The sequence below is a fragment of the Pelodiscus sinensis genome, chromosome Z, assembly GCF_052426305.1.
Source record: "Pelodiscus sinensis isolate ZL-2025 chromosome Z, ASM5242630v1, whole genome shotgun sequence".
In the NCBI taxonomy this organism is placed as follows: domain Eukaryota; kingdom Metazoa; phylum Chordata; order Testudines; family Trionychidae; genus Pelodiscus; species Pelodiscus sinensis.
Window position 1 is genome coordinate 11654105 of NC_143085.1, and position 21443 is coordinate 11675547.

Consider the following 21443-nt stretch of genomic DNA (forward strand, 5'->3'; position numbering starts at 1 on the left):
CCAAGGGAGTGGTGGGACCCAAGCCAAGCTAAGACCACGTGCACACTGAAATGCAATAGGGTCCCTTCAACACAGACTCAGATCCTCCATCCCTGAGGGGTCCTGGGACCTTAGATTTGAGCCTTGTGTTAACTAACACAATTGGTATGTTGCCTCAAGGAGGGTTAGTTCCAGCCTGGGCTTGCATTGCTGTGTAGGCATGTCCCATGAGTCAGGACTCCTGGGTCCTATTCTTTCCCACTGACTTCCTGTAACCCCCACTCTGCCTCCATTTCCACCCCTTGAAAAAGGGGTAGTGAGACCTGCCCACTGTGACTTAATCAGTGGTTGAGAAGTTCATCCAAACATAACAGATGTGGAAAGCCTGGATTGAATATTATTACTATGATTAATGCTGAATTTGGAAATGAAAATGGGTCCGGACTGTGTTAAAAGAAAGGCTGATTATTCCCAACTGCCAGCAGTGGCATTGGAGCCGCTGGTCTGGGATGCAGAGACAAGGTGTGGTGAGGTAATTTATTGGACCAAAGTCTGTTGGGAAGGGAGACACGCTCACACAGAAACTGGTTCAATAAAAGATATTGCCACACACAGCTTGACTCACTAATTATCCCTAAGACACATATAAACACTGGATCTGAACTGGCCACATCCCGAGGTACTGAAAACCAGAGGCTCTTCATTCTCGTCATTTACTTTTTCATATTGGGGGCAAATTTCTGTCGTTTGAGCTGCTGAGCAGAGCTAAGCTGCATACTCTGCAGGTATGGAATTCTCACTCTGTGGCCCCCTTGTGGACTGGAATCATATAATTCCCTTGCATCAGATGCCAGGTTCTTCTCTCTGGTATCTGCTGTGTCTTCTGGATGGCTGGTTCCATACCTGGGTACAGGATTCCAAAGGGACTTAATATAGCAGAAAGGAATGGTGAAGCCCTACAAGTCTGGTTTGCCGAGATGCTGAGCTCCCATTTCTCCAGTTAAAAGCAGTGGGAACTCCGGATGCCATGCACCTTGGAAAAATCAGGCCCTGTGTGTTCATGTAGAGGGATGAGGAAGCAGTAGCAAATGGAGGACCAAAGGACACATTGGAGGATACGCAGAAGGTACCACTAAGGAAGGAAGGCACTTAGGGGCATTTGGGTACCATCATCTTTTTTCTCCAGGGGACATTTCAAAGTTTTGGTGGATTAAACCATAAAGGGTTCAGTTGAAATCTTTGAGTCCTAATCCTCTCTCAGTTTTGAAAGGCTTTTGTTTTTAAAAGGATTTTTTCTAATTATTAGCTTAGAAATATAGGCACCATTGCAAATGCCGAAAGGGGAAAGGCCAGAAAAAGCAAGAGTTGTCTTAACAATCCTAAGACTTCTTAAAAAAAATGAGCACTTTTTATTTTCCTTTTGGTGCTTGAGCCTTTAGAGGGTCACGTTTCCTAGCTTTCCCCCAGCTAGGAGGACTAGAAACATCTTTTAAAAATGAAAGCTGAGATTCTCATGTATTCACCTGCCTCCAGGAGCCTGCGATGTAAGTACAGCATCAAATATCATGAGACTCCCAATAAAATCATGAGAGTAGGCAACACTCTATCTGGAACACCCAAGCCCATTTTGGATGATCTCAGAGATGTGTATTGTCAGATCTGACACCTCATTTTAGTGGGTGGGAAAGTTAGATCTTTAACAAACAACTTCCTTTCTCCTAAGTGTGTAGGCAACTGTAAAGTACCTATGAAAATGATCATGAAGCCGGAAGGTTTTCATGGACTTTTAGCATAAATAATCATTCATCTGAGAGTCTGGCCCAAGAAGAATCCTATTCAGAATAGAGATACGATAGTGTAAATGTATAAATGGTTAACCGATGCTACCATCCTGTGTTGCTCCTCCTGCAAACCAGCTCCCACAGAGTCCCTGCCTGCCCCGCATGTAAACATTTCAGTGGTTACGTGTGTACCAAAAATAATCACATTTTAACATCCCAAATGCAGAATCCATCCTTCGCTTTATTTGGCAGCTAGACATGTTTCTGTCAGCCAGTCAAGAATCAGAAACAACTCTATTATGACTGATAATCAACCACAAATGAACTTTTTGCTCCACTGGGTGAGAATTATTCAGCAAATAAACTTCTGAGAATATCAGAAATCAGGGTCAGTCATGAATGATTCACGCTGAAAAAGATGGGTTAAAACTACAGTGATGGATCACCAAAATCTATAAATTGTCTAGCTCTAGTGAGTAGGCTAAAGTACCTTTCCAAATGACACAGCTCACAGAGAACCAGCATTGCTCAGCTGACTCACTCCTTCATTCTTACCCAAGAGCTGGTACCGTCAGGGCATGCAGCCTCATTCAGGAACATTAAAGCAGTCACTGAGAATCGAAGACTCAAGAGAAGCCTTGTATCTTTGTCTATAAACTGGTTAGAATTTCATTAGATTCCACTTACAAAAACTCAATAATACAATTTATTAGTGGCTACATTGGATTCCATGAGTCCCCTGCTCCATGAGCTGCTCTACAGTCATTTCATGCCCAGCTGGGTTTTCAGGGCCTGCAGCCCAGACATTTGGATGTTGCTTCCTCCGCACACAATGATGACAATGGAGTCCAGGTCTGGGTTCAAATGCCCTTCCCGTTGCAGCTGTTGAACACGACCTGTGTAGAGTAAAGCCAGAGGGGCTCCACAGGCAGGCTGGACCAGCATCCGCTCGTCATCTGGACAATGCCAACAGGAAGGAGCAAGAAAGTAGAGATACTTCATCCTCAAAAGCACAAACCTCCATTGCATGAGCTAAAAGAGGAATTTAGCTATGCCCAGCAGTAGGCTGTTATCACAGAGGGAAGCCACAGGAACAGGGGTGGGGAACCTCTGGCCCGGGAGGCCGGATGCAGCTCCCCACTTGCCTGGGATCCAGCCCCTGAGGCTCAGCATTGGGGAGCCTGCACTGGTGCACCAGCCCCTCTGCCACCCACCCGCAGGACCAGAGCACACAAAACCTACTTGTCTGGGCGCCCCCCTAGGCACTGGAGTGCAAGGGGAATGTGGGGAGGGTCTTTCTCCTTCTCAGTCAGGGGCTTCTCGCATTTCTCACATTGCTTCTCACATGTGTGTGGCCCCCGACTGATTTTTCTGTGGGTCAGCAGCTCCCGCCCCAGAAAAGGTTCCCCACCCTGTACTACAGGGAGGAAGGATATACACACTAACTGGAGACTAGCCCTTGTGCTTTCAGCCTAAGCTGGTATCTGAAAATCCAACACACTTGATGTTTCCACTAATGTTCAAATTTCCTACAATTAAATGACACTCCAAGCCAGCTGAGGAAGCCCTTTTCTACACCTAATTTCCTTGGGCAGGTGGCACAAGTCCTTTATTGGCTGTAGCACAATTTGGACCCATCTTCTCGGGTGAAACCAAACATATGTTATTAGCTATGTAGCACTTTAAAGACTAACAAGATGGTTTATTAGATGATGAGCTTTCGTGGGCCAGACCCACTTCCTCAGATCAAATAGTGGAAGAAAATAGTCACAACCATATATACCAGTGTCCTTTCTGGTTGAAATGGCAAGAAACTGTTTTTTCTTTGTGATCTTCTCTGATATCTGTTTTGTGGGCATTAATCCTTTGGCGAAGTGTCTGAGACGTTTGTCCAATGTACATAGAAAAAACATTTTCTTGCCATTTCAACCAGAAAGGACACAGTCTCAACGACTTAACTACCTGCATTCTGCTACAAAGACCTTTTACATCTGCACTTGAAAGGGAATCCTCTGAACTGTCATTCATGCTAAAATTCGACACTCTCCGGGGGGGATTGAACAAAGACCCCAACTACTTTGCCCATTACAAAGATAACTTCCCCAATTATCACCTCTAATACCATTAGTTCACAGACATCTACCTTCCCCACCTCTAATATCATTAACTCACAGACATTTACCTTCCTCCCCCCCCCCCCTGCATTCCCCTTCTGTTCTGAAATGTGATTTGTCCTTTTCATATGTGTTCATTTTTTTTATTGTATCCTTTGGTATATATGGTTGTGACTATTTTCTTCCACTATTTGATCTGAGGAAGTGGGTCTGGCCCACGAAAGCTCATCATCTAATAAACCATCTTGTTAGTCTTTAAAGTGCTACATAGTCCTGCATTTTGCTTCAGCTACACCAGACTAATACGGCTACATTTCTATTATTCTATATGTTATTACATTTGGGACACAGCTGGGTCTGAACTGCATCGCACGATTGTAACTGTAACATAGGCGGGTCTGTCAGTGTCTCCCATCCCTGGATCTGATTTTTTCATTCCATTGACAGAAATGCTAACTAAACCCACGTTTCCTGTTCCGCTGGGAATTGGCAGAATCAAAGGTCAACAACTTCCTTATGAAAAAGAGAGATCTACAGAGGCCGTTGGAATAGCTCAGAGCATGAAGCAACTCCAGCAGGCATTAGGTGGTGCTGTTGGCTCATCTGTCAGCCAGAGAGCAGAATCAGTACCCAGCCACTGTAGGAAAGGCTCATTCACTTACCCAGGAACTGTTCCATGGCTTGGACTGCTTCCACATCCTCCACCAGCTGGGAGATCACTTGGCATTCACGGGCACATTCCAGTGCCCGGACACACACCGTCTTGGCTCCTAAGCATTTGGCCACACTGGGAAATGGAGACAGTGAGAGCATGCCCAGAGCTGGGAGAATTCAGACCTGGATCTCTGCAACTAGGACAAGCAGTTTCTAGGCTGGCAGCCCTTTGGGGAATGACATTGACCAGACATAGCACAGGACAGCCGTGAAGCCAGGTCACAAGTCGGGAGTTTGGTCTCCATGGCCCATCTGGCCTTTTGTCCCTCTGCTGGGTGGCTAACAGTGTTGCTGGGTTTTGTGATGTGGAGCCCACAGGATTGAGGCCTGCCAATTCATCACACAAAAAGACCATTCAAGAGTCATCAGATACAGACAGGGCTTGCTGCCATTACTGACTCAGGAAGGATTTGAATCAGGTGCAGACACAGCGTATGAGCATTAACACCCGCCTATAAAAAGCATTTCAATGTGGTCATCTTCAGAGCTTGCAAAGAGTTGCACCTTAGACAGGACTGTATCAACCTGATGGCAACAAATCGGGGCATTTTCCCAGCATTTCATCCAGAGCAAAGGGATGGCCTCTGAGGTCCAAGGCTGGGATTCTCAAAGGGGGCTGCAGAGATGGGCATTTGGCTGTCGAAGGAATTTCCACTATTCCACTCACTGCAGCCCCTCATGAGTGTTAATGGATCTGCTTTCATACCAGCTCTGAGCATTTAACCTCATTGTACAGGTGGAGAACTGAGGCACAGAGCAGCTAAGAGACATGCCCATGGTCACACAATGTCTTCAGCAAAGGGGGTGGAACAAACTTCTCCTCAGCCTGGGTAAGTCTAGACTACATGCCTCTGCTGACGCGGATCGGTCGACAGGGGGAGCCTTTGTTGACCACTCCTGCAAACCTCTTTTCACGAGGCATAAGGGAGCGATTGACAAAGGCTTCCCTTGTTGACCGATCCGCGTCTTGACTCGCACGCTGTGCCGATGATCAGCTGAGCCGGCACAGTGCGGCGGCCATTTTTATTTTAATGAAGCCAGGGATATTTAAATCCCCGCTTCATTGAGTATGTCGGGTAGCCTATTTTATATGCCTCTGTTGGCAGAGGCATGTAGTCTATATACACCCCCTGAGGTGACATCAGACCACTGCCCCCCTCTTCTCCTGATTCACACTGCTCTGGAAAACACAGTCCTATGAGGGAAAGCTCTGATGGCTGGCTCAGCTGACTGGTCAGCTAGATCAGATCCTTACACATGGCACAGAAACTCTTGGAGAAGTTCAGGAGACAGTTCCCAGCAAAGCTACAGGGACATCTGTAAGCAGATATTTCCTTTGTTCATATCAGCTCAGGATACAATATTACTTCCCCATATCCCTGGGAAAACATCCTGCCTTCAAATCTTCTTAGGGGGGTTCTGTCTAGCTCAGTACACGAGAGGCAAGGCCGGGCCTAGAGAGAGTGAGTATGCCCCAGCTCTCTGAAAGCAGGACCACCCTCACATCTGAAGTTGGGCACTAGACAGAGACTGGACTCACCCTGATTTCTGGCTTGAACTGCCAGACAGGGAGAGTTTCCAGCTCTTGGCAAAGCCGGCAGGTCCCCGCTGGCTGCTGGCCTTGTGAACTCAAGGATGTTCAGGGTGGAAAGATCATTCACAGAGGGAACGTGGGGTTAGAGTGGCATGGCATGGCGGGAATCCAGGGACCCCAGGGCCGGATACTGTGGCATCCAGCCTGGGATTCAGCAAAAGTTCCCACCTACAGAGAGGGTTCCTCCAGAGCAGGGGATGGGGAAGGCCAAGCAAGAGCTTTCAATCTGGCAGCTGTTACCAGCTGGAAACTCCACACAGGAGAACGAATGAAGGACATTGATAGGGCAGCGTAAAGGCCAGGCCTCTTCTGAAGAAGAAGCTTGACTCTTGTTGGTCCCGCTTCCTCCCTTCCCCACCCTCCCACTGGCATGTCTCATGTCCCTACCACTTCCTTTCCCTTCCCTGTCATTATAACAGCACCTAGCGTAACACCTGACCAAGGCCTTGACAGGCTGCTAAAGGGCAATTCAATAATAAGCGCCTCTGATCCCTCCTCCCCTGCCCAGACCCCCTCAGACACTCTCCCCTCCCTGTCCCCTGCAGACTTCCCCTCCCCTGCCATCACCCCCTGCAGAGCCCCCTTTGGAATCAGTCTCCTCAAGTCCCCAGAGCAGTTGCACCCACCTGGTGATATCTGGCAGGGTGACCAATCTCCCCGCACTGAGCGCTGCATTGAAGCTATCAGCTCCTTTGGTTTCCACTGCAATGATGGGTACATCCTGCCAGCCCACGTCCTGCAGGCCAGCCACCACTCCAGCCAGCAGCCCTCCACCTCCCACCGCCAGGACGATGGCTCCCGGCTTGTTGCTTAACGCATCCTTCAGCTCCCTGACCATGCTGGCATGGCCTTCCCTATGGGAACAGATGGAGAGAAACACCAGACTGGCTGTGAGAAATCAGCCAGCAGGCACTTGGGTATGAAATGTCCCTGCCAGACTCTGATAATGGGCAGAGGGCTGGGCAGCTTCAGCCCTAGCCAGACCTCACGGCATTTGCACAAGGAGGCTGGTCAGGGCACATTCTGCCAGCTAGGCTGTGCAGTGGCAAGAGTCTTGGAGGTAGAAGAAACCAGAGAAGTGAGGAGGGCAGGAGACCATGAGAGGATGGCTAGATAGATGCACAGGTATAACCAAAGTGGGGGCAGGGGATGTGTGGCCCCCAAATGTCTCCTCTCCTGGGGCAGCCTTTTGACAGCAATTGGGCTTAGCCACACCCTGCCTAGCAAGTCTGACATTGCTATAGCTGTGCCCGTCTCCACTCTGCCATGCCAGCCTTGAGCACCCATGACCTACTCTCTCCCTAGAATTAGGGAGGCAGCAGAAACCCCAATCCTAGCTTCCTGTTCCTGCCCTCTTCCACTGGACTAGAGAAGAGGAGCCATTTCAGATTTTGGTAGGAGGGCCGACCTGTGCATGCTGTGATGAAGCAGGGAGAAGAGAGTGAGAAGGGGCAAACTGAAGACAGAGGCGTCAGCAGTATTACTGAGCACGCTAGGTACAAGTCAAGCACCAATTCGGGGGGAGGGGTGGAAATCAATCCCTTTCGCCCTCACACACACACACACCCACACCCACACCCACACCCACACCCACACACCTCTACCCAAGAGCTGCTACGGCAATGGAAAACTCTACATTTTTGGTAGACAACTTAGCAGTTAGCTGACAGGAGCACTGTATCTAATTCCTATAGAAAAGAAAGAAAATGAAATAAATATTACACCCATTCAGCTCTAACACTAACATATTCTGAGATCATGTGGCAAGTCACTTAAGGGAGACTGGTTAGTCTTAACATTTTAATGTATGGTCTTACTTTATTACTAACTCCGTGGGGATAGACAGACCCCATAAGGACTCCTGGGCTCTATCTCAGCTCTGAGAGAGATGTGGCATCTAGTGGGTTACAGCAGCAGGCAGATACACTTCAGTTCTATATAAGAACATCAGAACGCCCATACTGGGTCAGATCAATGGTCTATCCAGCCCACTATCCCGTCTGCCAACAGTGGCCAATGCCACTTCAGAAGAGATAATCATCATGATCCATCCCCTTCTAGCATACTGAAGTCGGGAACACTGTCCCTGCCAATTCTGGCTAGTAGCCACTGATGGACCTATCCGCCTTGAACTTATTTGGTTCTTATTGGAACCCTGTTATGGTTTGGGCCTATCCACCATCTCCCAGCAAAGAGTTCTGCAAGTTGATTGTGAAAAAATAATTGATTTTGTTTGGTTTAGTTCTGCTGCCTTTAAATTTGATTGGGCCAGTTTCTTGTGTTATGTTAATGAAGGAACGAATAACATTTTCTTATTCTATTTTTCCACACCTTTCATTAGTTTCTAGACCTTTAATATGGGCGGTTGTGAAGGCAGGGCTGGGGGAGACAAGCCCCCAGCCTGACCCCTTCCTGACCAAGCTGCCTGACCAAGCTGCCTCCCCATTCCTCCCCCCCACCACAGAGAGGCAGAGCAGCATGCCATACGCATGCACCCCCACCACCACAAGGAGGGGAGGAGGGTGGATGGGCATGCACGGGAGGGGTGGGCAGCATGTGTCCACAGCCTCCCTGACCCCAGGGCACCAGGGAGGGAAGGAAGCATGTAGCTCTAGCCATTCACAGCCCTACAGGATCAGGCCAGAGTCCAAGGGTGAGGGGCTCCTGGGCTAGTGACTTGGGGCCAGGGGTGCAGGTAGCCTGCTCATTTGAGGAGGTAAAAGTTCCCCCCAAAATCACTCCAGAGGCCTTGTCAGCAAAGGCTGTGAGAGGCAGGGGTAGGAGATATGAACAATCTCCCAGAGAGGAAAGCCCTTGGGCCCCTTTCCTCTCCTCCCCACCAGCCCCTCAACACATGCTGAAGCATCTTCCTCAGTCGGGCCCTACTAGGCCATGTTCCCACTGCCTGAGTGCAAAGAGACACTGGGACGAGTGGCACCAGCCACTGGACGCCCAGGCAGGACTGACACAGCAAATTCCCCTTGGAATCAGCCAGCTGGTGGCATTCATTCAGACACAACCCCCTTGTTCCGGCAGGTGCCCTGCCAGGTCCAGAGAGCGGAGATCTGGTCTGACGAGCAGCTCCTTGCTCTGAGCTGGGCTGCAGCTGTGCACTTGCCAGCTTAGGGTACACTGAGGACAAAAGGGCTGGCTGGACACCACTCACTGCACACAGAGTCCACAGGGAGCAGTGGGGACATGAAGAACCCAGCAGCCTCTTGCTGTTCTCTCCCTCCCTTGTGCATCCTGCCTTGCTCCTCTCACCACATGGATCCTTCCCAGGGGCCTGAGGCCACAGTCAGACTCAGCAATATGCCCCCGGGGGCTGATGGAGAAACCATGCAGCAAATGGAGACCCAATCCCCAAAATGGCATGGGGACAAGCCCTCTGCAGCCTGATTATACTAACAGCAGCTCTGGGCATGCGCAGGATATAAGAAAGAGGGAGACACAGAACTGTGGAGGGAAGAGGCATGGTGTGCAATCAAAGCCTCAGAGGGACTTTGAGGGCTCAGATGCGGGCCCCAGGGCTAGAGAGACAAAAAACAATGTAAGGACCAAAGCCCCAACTTCTCACCAGATGAGAGGATGGTCGAAGGGGTGGACACTGTTCCAGCCTTCGGTCTCCGCTAACGCCAGCGCTTTTACGTAGGCATCATCCCAGACCTGCCGGCACAATGATGCAGGGAAGGATCCATGATCTGCCTGCCACTGCCAGCTTCACCCAGCCCTCACTAACAAGGCTGGCTGGGAATGGCCTGCCTGCCATTTAGACTTTCCTTATATAAATGTGCAGCACCTAGCACGAAGGGGACTTGATGGACAGGGGAGGCTAAGCTTCACATCATGGTTACCCGCTTCTGGCAGAATAAGACAGAAGCCTATCCAGGGTAATGGAGTTATACTGGTGGAATACTGAGGGAAGAAAAGAGTTTGGCCCAGTGATTTTTAGGGCATGCATCAGTGTGTGTGTATGTGTGCACGCGTATATGTGCGCGCGTTTCTCTGTGTGTGTGTGTGAGATGAGAATCAGGCTTACAGATCAGTGCAGCTTTGTCTACAGGGTTTTTGCGCAAGAAGCTTTTTGTGGGAGAGTTCTTCCACAAAAACTTCTTGCACAAAAGCGCATCCACACCTCAAAAGTGCATCACAAAAGTGATGTGCTTTCGTGCAAGAGAGAGTCTACAGTGCATGGATGCTATTGCGCAAAAAAACTCTGATGGCCATTCACAGAATGGCCATCAGAGCACCTGTGTTTTTTCTGATAGGCTTTTTTTGTGCAAGAAACCCCTGTGGAACATCCACACATGCCTTTTTGTGCAAGAACTGCTGTACATAAAGGAGTTATTCCTCGTGGGGAGAGGAATAACTCTACTGGCAAAAGCCCTCTGTCCTGTCAATTTACTGGAGGGGGGGGGTTGTGCAAAAATGCACTTGAAGTGTGGACGCTCCATCATTTTTTGCGCAAAAACCTCGTAGTGTAGACATAGCCTGAGTGTATTCGTATGTATGGAAAGTTGCCGGGCCCAGAAATGACGCAGCAAGCAAAATCTTGTGGTCAGTCCTGTTCTCCTGTGATTTGCATTGGGTTGCCTGCCTGTGGGTGAATAAGGCTGGAATTTGGCCCCTTTTGTCACCTCAGTACACACGTAATGTACATTTATCTGAATTTCAATTCTTTTAACAGCTTTGTGTCCTCTCCCAAACCTAGCACTATATGAACTGATACCTGCTGAGTAACGAGCTGGAAGACTGAAGACCTGTAGATTGGGAAGGGAGGAAGGGAGCAAGGAGGGGAACAGCCACAGGAGACAGCAGGAGATGGGCGTGCACATCTGTCGACACAAATGCCCAGTTATCCCAGAGTGTAGGACTTCCCTTGGGCCATGCCAATAAATGGAACTTACCTGGATATATTTTTAGTAGCTACCCAGTAGCAATTTACAGCAAGTAAAATGCTAGGCAGAGTATAAACAAGGAGATGGGCCATCCCAGAACCCCAGTGGTGCACATCACTGGCCTCTAGCAATTTTACTACCCACTGCAATTCTGCAGTTGTTCACCCCAGGCTGGTTTCCCCCCATTTCTCCCAGCACGGCCGTAAGGAACGGGGGGAGGGGGGATTTTCTGTACTATTTTCATGAATTATCCATATGACTCCACCTGTCACTTTGGGATCGCTAGCCCATGGCGAGCAGACCAGAAGACACCCAGTGCTAGTGTTACATAGCTCTCTGGGGTGACACGAATAGGTTGCTAGAACAAACTGGAATCCCGATGACTGGCTTATTGACACTGAGTGTCAGCAAGATCAGGCAGGGAGAATACACCCGGGAGCATGGCCTCCCAAAAGGACCCAATAGAGGCCTCTCTCTGGAGTCTGGCTCAGCTGCACTGACAGCAGGGGCCACAGAGAGAGATAAGATTGCTGGGGCCCAAGGCCAAGTGTTGATGTCATGGACTTCTGGGACCTGTCCCTGTGGAACTGTGGCCCTTGGTGTCTGGCCACTGAAGGGTTCACTCCCAAGGGACTGGTTACGAACGGGGACAAAGCCCAACCTCTGTGGATCCATGACAACAGGTACCTTCCCAAAGACCTCCACCTCCGCCCCCTGCTCCTCCAGCTTCTGCACTGTATCTTGAGAGGTGTTTGTTGGCACTATGATGGTGGCAGGGATCCCCAGCTTCTTGGCAGCGTACGCCGCGGCAAGCCCAGCATTCCCCCCTGTAGAGACATGGAGCCAGGGGTCAGTGAACAGCTGGAGAGGCTTGGGGACACCCCAGTGTGGCAATGGAACAATGTTCCGGAGGAATCTGGTCCCGCCTGCTTCCCAAGTCACCACCACCTTCCCAAGCGCTACCTTCCAGGAGTGCTAGCTCCATCCCTCGGCACCCTTATCCTTCTCACCCTCTAATGGTGCCAGCTCCATTCCTCGGGAAGCTGCTGGTGGCTGCCCCCAGGATGGGTGGGACCGCCAACCCTCAACCACTATCCTAAACCTACTCAATGAACTTCTGGCCTGTATTGGAAAGGGCAGATGCCCTCACCTGGGCCTCGACAGTGTGAGAGCAAATCCCACTTCCTCAATGCTTTAAAGAAATCTCCATTGGTACCCATGGAACCCCAGGGATCAGGTGATGGAGAAGAACAGCCCCATCTTGCTGAATATCCCAAGAGAGAAGAATAGTTTGAAGTAAATTTACCGGTGGAACAAACAAAATGTTTGCAGCCGTTCTTGGCAGCCTGAAACCAAAGAGAAAGTAGAGCTTGGAATTCATTTAACTCACATCTCAGGGCTGACAGTGTACATCCGCCATATCCCAAACACAGATTGGCCATGAAATTAGCAATACAATGACCACTCTAACACTGTAAAGTCAGTAACATAATTCAGACTACACACCCACACTCAAGTGCATCCTGTGCCATAAACTGCACATCTGCATCGCCACACACACACACTGCATCCATCCTGCACAATGTTTCTGCATCATTTTACAAGCACACACAACTGCATTTTGCAACACATACCCACACTAATGCATTTTGTACTAAGGATGTTAAGGACTAATCGACCAGTCAACGATCCATAAGCAAATGCTTATGGGAAAGTCAGTCGACTAGTCGATTCCACCCCCTTGCTGCTTCTATCAGATAAAGGCAGCAAAGGGGGGGGAAAAGGGGTACTTCAAAGCAGCAGTGCCGCACAGCTGAGCCCGGGATCAACTGTGTGGCTCTGCCCCTTTGAAACACCACCTCGGCAGGGGCTCTTGTACATTTCAAAGGAGGAATGCGGAAGTGCCTATCAACTAGTTGAGTAGTACATCCACTACTCAACTAAGAAATTAACCAATATTTAACATCCTTATTTTGTACCACCAAAAACACACACCGAAAAACACACACATCCTTCTTCTGTGCACATTCACGGCACACTGTGTCAACCATCAAGCACCTCAAAAAAGCAAAGTTAACATCCCAATGCTGTTCTCACCTCCTGACAGAAGTAGCCAATGCCCCTAATCTTGAAGGAGCCTGTAGGTTGGACATTCTCCAGTTTCATGTAGACCCTGGTGCCTGCAGCCTTCGACAGGGCCATACTTTCCAGCACAGGAGTAACCAAATAGAACCCTCTCCCATGTCTGTCCAATGTAGCTGCCATTTGTATCAAAGGAAACCCCTGAAAGTACAGGTAAAGCAATGAGACAAGGCAGGAGATACCAGAGTCTCCTCTCAGTTAAACCTGGAGCATTTCCACCGACTAGCACTGGTGTAAGTGAAGAAATCCAGCCTATAGCCTTTCAGGCCACACATGGACAAGAGTGCTGGGAAAATATAAGAGGCCAGAATCTGCTTTCTTTGCCCAGGCAACCAAGTAGTAGGTGGAAAATGAATACAGGTTGAACCTCTGGTCTGGGATTCTCTGGTCCGGCAACATCCAGGACCACAGATGTCGTTGGACTAGAGAGCACTAGTACAGAAGTTGCTGGCAGCTGGAAGCAGAACCGGCTGGTGGGGCCAATGGGGCAGCAGAGCCCATGGTGCATCAGAACCCACAGTCAGCAGGGCCAGGAAGTGCTGGCAGGGCCACCACAGATGCAAGGGCCAGTGGGATCTTCAGAGTTCACAGGGTTGACAGGGCTGATGGAGTTCACAGGGCTGGCAGTACCACTGCCAGGGGACTGGGTGCAGCAGTGCCAGGTGGCTGAGGAGAGGAGACCAGAAGAGAGGCTGGCAACCTCTCCCTCCAAAAGCTTTGTTGGTCCAGGAAACTCCCTTCTCCAGAACTGGTCAGGTCCCAAGGGTGCTGGATCAGGGAGGTCCAACTGTGCCAAAACACAACTGATTTGTCCTTGCATAGAGGTATAGTTCCGTTCTTCAGAGGATCTCTTTACACGGGTAAGACTTGCAGGATCTGGCCATGGAAAAGGTTATGTCTTGCTACTATTTGCAAGGACATCTGAATTGCTGAAAATCTGAACACTTTTGCAGTTCATTGCCAAGTTGAAATAGTCGCACACACATACACATACAGCTTTCTCCCCCCTCCCCCAAATTCCAAAACTGAGCTATTTTGTGTAAAAAGGGGACTCTGTATTTGAACTAAATTGCTATCATTGTAACAACATGTGTGCCCTTGTAGCTAAGAAGGTTAATGACCTATTAGGGTGCATTAGGAGGATCATTGCCAGCAGTTCTAAGGAAGTGATTATTCCCCTTTATTTGGCTCTGGTGAGGTCACATCTGGAGTATTGTGTCCAGTTCTGGGTCCCCCACTATAGAAAGGGAGAGGGTCCAGCAGAGGGCAACAAAAATAATAAGGAGGATGTAGCACATGATATAGGAGGAGAGGCTGAGGGATTTGGGCTTATTTAGTCTACAGAAGAGAAGAGTGAAGGGGCTGCTTTTAACTACCTGAAGGGAGGTTCCAAAGAGGATGGAGAGAGGCTGTTCTCAGTGGCGACAGATGACAGAACCAGGAGCAATGGTCTCAAGTTGCAGTGGAGGAGGTCTAGGTTGGATATTAGTGTAACTCCCTTTTTCCTCCCCGGGTTACTGGGGAGCAGGTCACACTCACAGGTGTGCCTGGGCGCCTGGTGTTTTAACCCAAAAGAGATCCTGAGCACCCCAGTGGTGATGGTGTTTAGTTGGGGAAAGCTTTATCCACCCCCTTGCTGCAGTCCCTTGCTGGCAATGAATGTAAAATGGTGGTGCCTCCACCTGGCTGGCCTTGTACACACACTGGTGCCTTGAGAGCCTCCAGGAATATACTCATTCCAACATAAATCTGGATCTAATTCCAGAACAACTACAAATCATATACATCTAATAGAATCCTTTAAAATAAACCATCTTTACTTAACTAATCAGGGATTAACAGATTAGCAAGGAATAGCCTTAACAAAACACATAACAATAACTGAAGCTTATATAGCTAGACAACAGAGACCCCACCCCAGAGTGTGCACACCCCTAGACTCAGTCCCAGACACTTGCTTGCGTGGGCGCTGATGTTGCAGCTGTAGTGAGGATTTGGTCCAGGCTAAACAGCAGCTCTGTCCCAGGCAGCACTTTTCCAACAAGGCCCAAACTTACTGCCTCATGCTATGCCTATAGGAAGCAGCCTGCTAGATCCCAGTTCCAACAGACATGTAGTAGCTGCATCCAACAGCCCCTGCACTGGGTCAATGTCCTTGGCAGCAGCCTGGCTCCCCCTTTGGTTCCAAATTCCAAGGCAGAGTCCCAGACTGCTAGGCCTCTTTCTTCAAGCACATGGAGAGAGCAGCCCTCTCCCACACAAGAGTCCTTTCTTCCTGTTTTTTTCCAAAGGCTCATGGGAATTGTAGTCTGGAGTGTAGCACACAAGGTCTTTTCAGAATAAAACAGAGGCCCCTTTAGTAAGGGGACTGCATTAGGAAAAACTATTTCCCTAGGAGAGTGGGGAAGCACTGTAATGGGTTACCTAGGGAGGTGGTGGAATCTCCTAGAGGTTTTTAAGTTCTGGCTTGGCAAAACCCTGGGTGGGGAGATTGAGTTGGGGTTGGTCCTGCTTTGGGCAGGGGTTGGACTCGATGACCTCCTGAGGATTCTTTGATTCTAACATGACCCTGTGTGATTTCACATGCTTTTCAACTAAATTGCTGCTTTCAGAAAAATGAAACTGGGCACACAAACTGATGAAATCAATACACTGGTGGAAAATGTCATGAACAAACTGCTTGAATAATTGACCACAATTTGTCTCACCTCTATAATTAACAGAAATCAGAAATTCTTGCTCCAGAATCAGAATTCCCTCTCACCTGAGCTAAAATTCAAAGAGACTCTCCTTTAGCTAAAGCAATATAGAACATATAGGACACAGTTAAGCAGTCCTGATAGCATGCAGTAAAGGACAGTCATAGCACCTTACCACAAGCCTGCTTATTACTATGTAAAATTTAAAAACTTCTCTTTTGGTGGAAAAAATTATTTATTGCAATTACTCTGGATAACTGTGCTGACATCAATAGTTAATAAGTTTTTTCTTGGTTGTCTTTACTCACAAGGGACCAGGCATTTGGCTAATATAAATCAGTAGAACTCCTTTGACTTCCATTGCACTATGTTGATTTATACCAGCAGAGGATCAGACCTCTGTTCTTTCCTTGTATTCTTCTTTAGTTTCCCTTTTTATTCTGTGTAATTGTATGCCCAGATGACCAATGGTTCTGTATTTGCCTTTCCCTAGGCAAACTGGCCATGATACGTACTTTTTGGAGTTCCTGGGGGTGGGATGGGGAATGAACTGTAAATGAAGCAGTGGTTGCATTTATGAGAAGGGCTGGCTGAAAATTTTCCGTCCAAACTGCCTTTCAACATAAAATTCAGTTTTCAACAAAAAGAAAAATCTCAGATTAATAAATTCATCCATGCTAAATCCAGAAAGCACAACTATGCTTATGTAATCCAGCCTCTGCACCGCACAGGCCAGAGAACCTCATGCAATAATTTTTGTATCAAGTCCATAACTTCTGTTGGAGCTGTAGCATCTCTTTCAGAACAATAGCCACGCTGATGCTAAAGTTTCAAGGGACAGAGAATCCATCACCTCCTAAAGCAAGTGCTTCCAATGAATTATTAACTGCACCCTTATTTCCAACAGGAAGGGGCTCACCATTGGCCATGAGTTTGATGGGAAGTAAAAAAAAAAAAAAAAAAGAACCCCAGGCAATGACGGAGAAGGAGGGAATAAAGCCTAAGGATGACTAAGCACAACGAGCTCCCACTGCCAAAGGAAGGACTCAACCTGTGTGCTAAGGGCAGATAGTAGGAAACACACATAGTGACATCCACAGGCTGGATGATGGACCAAAGTACCAAGCCTTGGAGACCAGTGATAAAGGCACCCTGTTAGCTTTGAGCATTGCTACAGTCACTGCAATTTAAGCACTTTCCATATCACCTCCTTTCAGCTAGTTCCCAGCTAGCCAGCTTGCTGTGTTGGACCCTGTCAGCTCAAGCTCACTCAGTCTGTGCCTAAACTGGGGGCAGAAACAAGGTTAGGAAAAGAGATTTTAAGCAAGCGATGCACTCTATGTTTGGGGGGTTCTGCAGGACCCTATCCAGCCCCTGGGGTAAATTAGAGCAGCCTCAGAGTTGTTCTGATGTAGGATTTGCCCCCTCGGAAAGCAGAGAATAGGTTAGAGCACAACAGCCAGGCCCTCTTTCTGTCCCTACCATTACTCCTATGGCAGGAGCTGAAAGCAGAGACACTGTGGAACTCATGTGCCATTTTCACAGCAGCCACAGAGAGCCCTTGCACCAGGAGAAAGCCCATTTCTGGTGCCTTTATGCTGCCAGGAGGGCATTATTATAACTGAGACTCGGACCTTGGGCAAGCCCTCTGAGGCAGCCTAGGAATCAGAAGTCTGTCTGCCTATCTAGCCCGCCACCAGCATATCAAACACACTACTCAGGACAACAACAGATGCAGAACAGGGCACCCCCTGCCCACTCTTCTGTACTCCTTGAGAGGGTTTGGGCCTGACTGAATCCAAGCAGGACCCTTTCTCCTGATCCATCCAGGAGCTGCTCTCTACCCTCTCCAGACTGCTTCTTTCTGACAGCACACTCCTGGGAAAGCGAAAAGATGGCCACTGAGGGCAGCACATGTGTCAGCCAGCGTCGCCCAGTGATTGCAGAAAGGCTGCGGTCAGCACAGCCTTCAGAAACCAGGAAATCTCGGGATCGGAATCTTTGAGCAGCTGTCGAGGGCTGAAGAAAGAGGATGGCGTTCACTTGCTCATTTATTATTTACTGATGCTGAGCGTGATGCCAGCCCGCATGCATGACCCACATGCACTTAGGGAAGCGGGTTAGATTTACGGAAGGGTTAACAGGTTTAGCAGATTATCTCTCAACCCATGGAGGGGTGAAAATATTATCTCCCTAAAAGAACCAGGACGTGTCCTAAATTAGCAAATCCCTTTGGAGTTAGACACACCCCCGGCATGCAAAGGCAGGATTGGCTCCCTGAGCTCAGCTCTCCCCAGCGATCTCTTAGCTGTGTCCTTAGTAGCTTTGCCTGTCAGTCGGGTTGCGCCATGACGTGCCTAACATCTGCTTTGCATTTGGAAGATTTACCTTGATTCTGGCTGGGTTCTCTTGACCCCTTGCCCCAGGCTGGAAAGGAGATGCCTTTCCCCAGGCATACAGATGTAGAGGAGTCAGTGATTCCAAACTGTAAACCTCAGTGCAAAGTTTAAGAAATGGAGGCGGGGAAATGGAGCTAATCAGAGTTATGTTAAAGAGGCATGTGACAAGTCCACTTCCGCTCAGAAAATGTTTCACTGGCTCTTGTTGTAAATAATGCCAAAAAAGGCTGAACTGGATGAGGACAGAGCAGAACAATGGACTACACTAATTTCTCCCTATAATGTTTAACTGCTTTACTGATTATACGGGATTTTACATCGTGTGTGTGTGTGTGTGTGTGTGTGTGTGTGTGTGTGTGTGTGTGTGTGTGTGTGTGTGTGTGTGTTAGAGAGAGAGAGAGAGAGAGAGAGAGATGAACACTGAAATCTTAGAAACAGGGCAGTGCATTCATCTCAGTTACTTATCATCCATGCTTCAGACCAGAGCAGCTCTGCTGTGTGCCTCCCTTTCCCTGACCTACTCTGCAGAGATGGGGTACAAGGGCACGGGGACACCCTGATTTCAGCACTTGCCTCTCCTCTCCTGGGAGCAGTTCGGCTACAGGGGGAACAAGGTGGGGGGAGGGGTAGCTGAACACACATTGTGCATGCTCTGTTAAACAGCTGGACAGACTAGAGAGAAATGCTTAGCAGGCCAGATCCAGCCCATGGGCCTGATTTTTGCCCACCCTTGCACTAGGCACTGATCTAGATCCTTTGGTGCCGAAATACCTTTCACAATCTGGCCCTCAGGACTTTCAGTGAGACTTAAGATCCTGTAACAGCAAATAATACATCATAAGCATAAGTGTCCAGGTCACTTTTGAAAATGGGGTTTCACCTCCTAAGACACTTAGGTGCATTGGTTGCTCCTCCTGTTTGTGTAGGTCTTTGGTGCAGGAGCAGTGGTGAAAGTAAGCAGAAAAGCATGGTTATAAGCACACAGCTGGCACAGAGGAAGCAGGCAGATGTAACACCAGAAACTATTTTGAACTCACTTTGTGAAAGTGACCAAATTTCAGACTGATAAACCCTTGGAAGCCATGTGTGGTCTATGTAGTTGTCCCCTTGCAGTGTAAGGGCCACTCCTGATTTCCACAGCCTAGCCTAATTCCTGCATGGCAAGCTTTGCCAGAAAGTTAATAAATCTCTGGGTTTAGTTTGGAGCTTGTGACCCTGAGCCGTGATTCATCCTCACAATTGATGTAAAATTGCCAGATGGGAAAGCAAACACGGCATCATGCTGCCGCCCTGACGGAGCATTGTAACAGTATTATTTTCCTGCACTGATTGGTGGCATTCCCAGTCAGGACATCTCAGTATTTCCCACTCCTGCCACTGTGAGCCTGGCTGCTTTTCCAGGCATGCACCAAACACCCATGCAACACCAAAGAATTTCCTGTACAATTCTAGGAATGTTAACCCCTTCCGTGCTGGGTCCCCATCATTCCTGCTGTCCAGCTGTTGTTCTATTAACATACCATGGGACTATTTAGGTAGTGGGAGGCACTTCCCAATATGTTCAGGAATTCAGCAGGTGCTTCCGATCAGATATCTCTAGAATGTTTAGCTGCACATAAATAAACCAAAATCCATAATTGGTGTGCGGTGCATGTACATTCACAACGGCAAAGAGAGAGAGCCATATATGCAAACCCTGCAAGCATTCATGTGCCAGAGAACTGTAGGTGCAAAATCTGTAGTTGTGTTTACATGCAAAATGCAGGGAGGTACTTGTATGCATGTATATATATGTAACCACGCATGCAAACGCCACACATATCCATGCCAGTTAATGTGGAGTTGCTCGGCAACATGTATATAGGTCACCTCTTCATATAAAAACAGGCATCATTTGCTCGCGCTGCTGAGTTTTGGAAATTTAGCTCTGAATGCTGCCAACCTGCAGGTCCCTAACACCACTTTCAGGGTCTCCAATGTGGGCATTCTCAACAAGGGGCAAACAGAGCAGCTCAGCAGCCAGAGACACAAGCTCTGCTCTGCTTTGAGAAGCATGAGCAAAATAACAGCACCATACAACACTGCAGCTGGTTGTGACTGACAGTTCAGGAAGGGAGGGAGGAGCAGTGTACAGAATTGCTAGATGCGGGTTATTAATTTGGGCAATACTACTACAGTCTGTGCCACATATACAAGTGCACTTGGATAAAACAAAATCTGTGTTTAATAGTCAAACTCAGTTCATCAGTCTGGACAAAGCCACACTTCCTGAGCTACAAAAGACAAGACTGGGAATTGTCTTTGCAGCCAGAACAGTCAGGGGTTTGGTCTGAGCTTGTTGTAGACCTCAACAAGAATGTTAAAGTTCTGCAAATAATCAGACATGCACATGAGCAGTGCATTTTCTTATCTAGTAAAAGATGCTTGTGCATTTGTGTGCATACATGTGAGAGCAGTTGCATGTGTACATGTATATGTTATTTCTACTCACACATTAGCAGGGAGGGATATGGGAATGTGTATACAAGGCAGTGCATGCGTGGGCATACACGTTAGAGTACAAGCGGGGGATTGAACGCACGTGTATGCATTAATGTGTATTTTGTTCATGTGTACACATACATGTATACTGTCATCTGTGTTTGTACAGGAATGTAAGTGTAAATCTGTGAGCATACATATTTACTGGACTGTATATGTGTTTATATTTGTGAGCACATAAGGGCACAGATGCAGCTGTGTGGGTACATGTGTGATCATTTGTGCATTGGTGAGTGTGTGTTAAATTTAGTTTATTCAACTCATCGACAGATTTTCTATCGACTAGTTGATTAGGCAGTAAGCATGAGAGCTGCAGTGGGGTTAGCTCCCGGCCCTGGGAGCTAACCTTCTCTCCCCAGGCCAATACCCTATCCCCTCGGTCACCCCAGAACCCACCCCATCTCCCTACCTTGAGAGGGTCTCTTATCCTGTGTTGGCTGTCTGGCCACTTCCAAGGGGGAGGCACCACTAGAGCCCCCGTTTTCAATTTCGTTTAATGACATTTTCCATGCCACAAGCTGATTTTTTTTGAAAGCTTCAGCTAAAACTGAGCAGTCATTTCTGTGAATGAGGCTAGGGAAA

The 21443-nt window shown here is 48.3% G+C and overlaps 1 protein-coding gene across 1 annotated transcript; it reads right to left on the bottom strand.

Moving 5' to 3' along the window:
• Nucleotides 1-1966: 1966 nt before the first annotated feature.
• SDSL (serine dehydratase like) lies at nucleotides 1967-18463 on the bottom strand. Its single transcript, XM_075898200.2, has 8 exons — nucleotides 18310-18463; nucleotides 13178-13363; nucleotides 12387-12426; nucleotides 11768-11907; nucleotides 9760-9848; nucleotides 6809-7036; nucleotides 4537-4661; nucleotides 1967-2716 (listed from the first exon to the last, which is right to left on the bottom strand). Exons 2-8 carry the CDS (start codon nucleotides 13343-13345, stop codon nucleotides 2523-2525), a joined length of 984 nt encoding a protein of 327 aa, XP_075754315.1. The 5' UTR covers nucleotides 13346-13363; nucleotides 18310-18463; the 3' UTR covers nucleotides 1967-2522.
• Between the last annotated feature and the right edge of the window lie 2980 nt (nucleotides 18464-21443).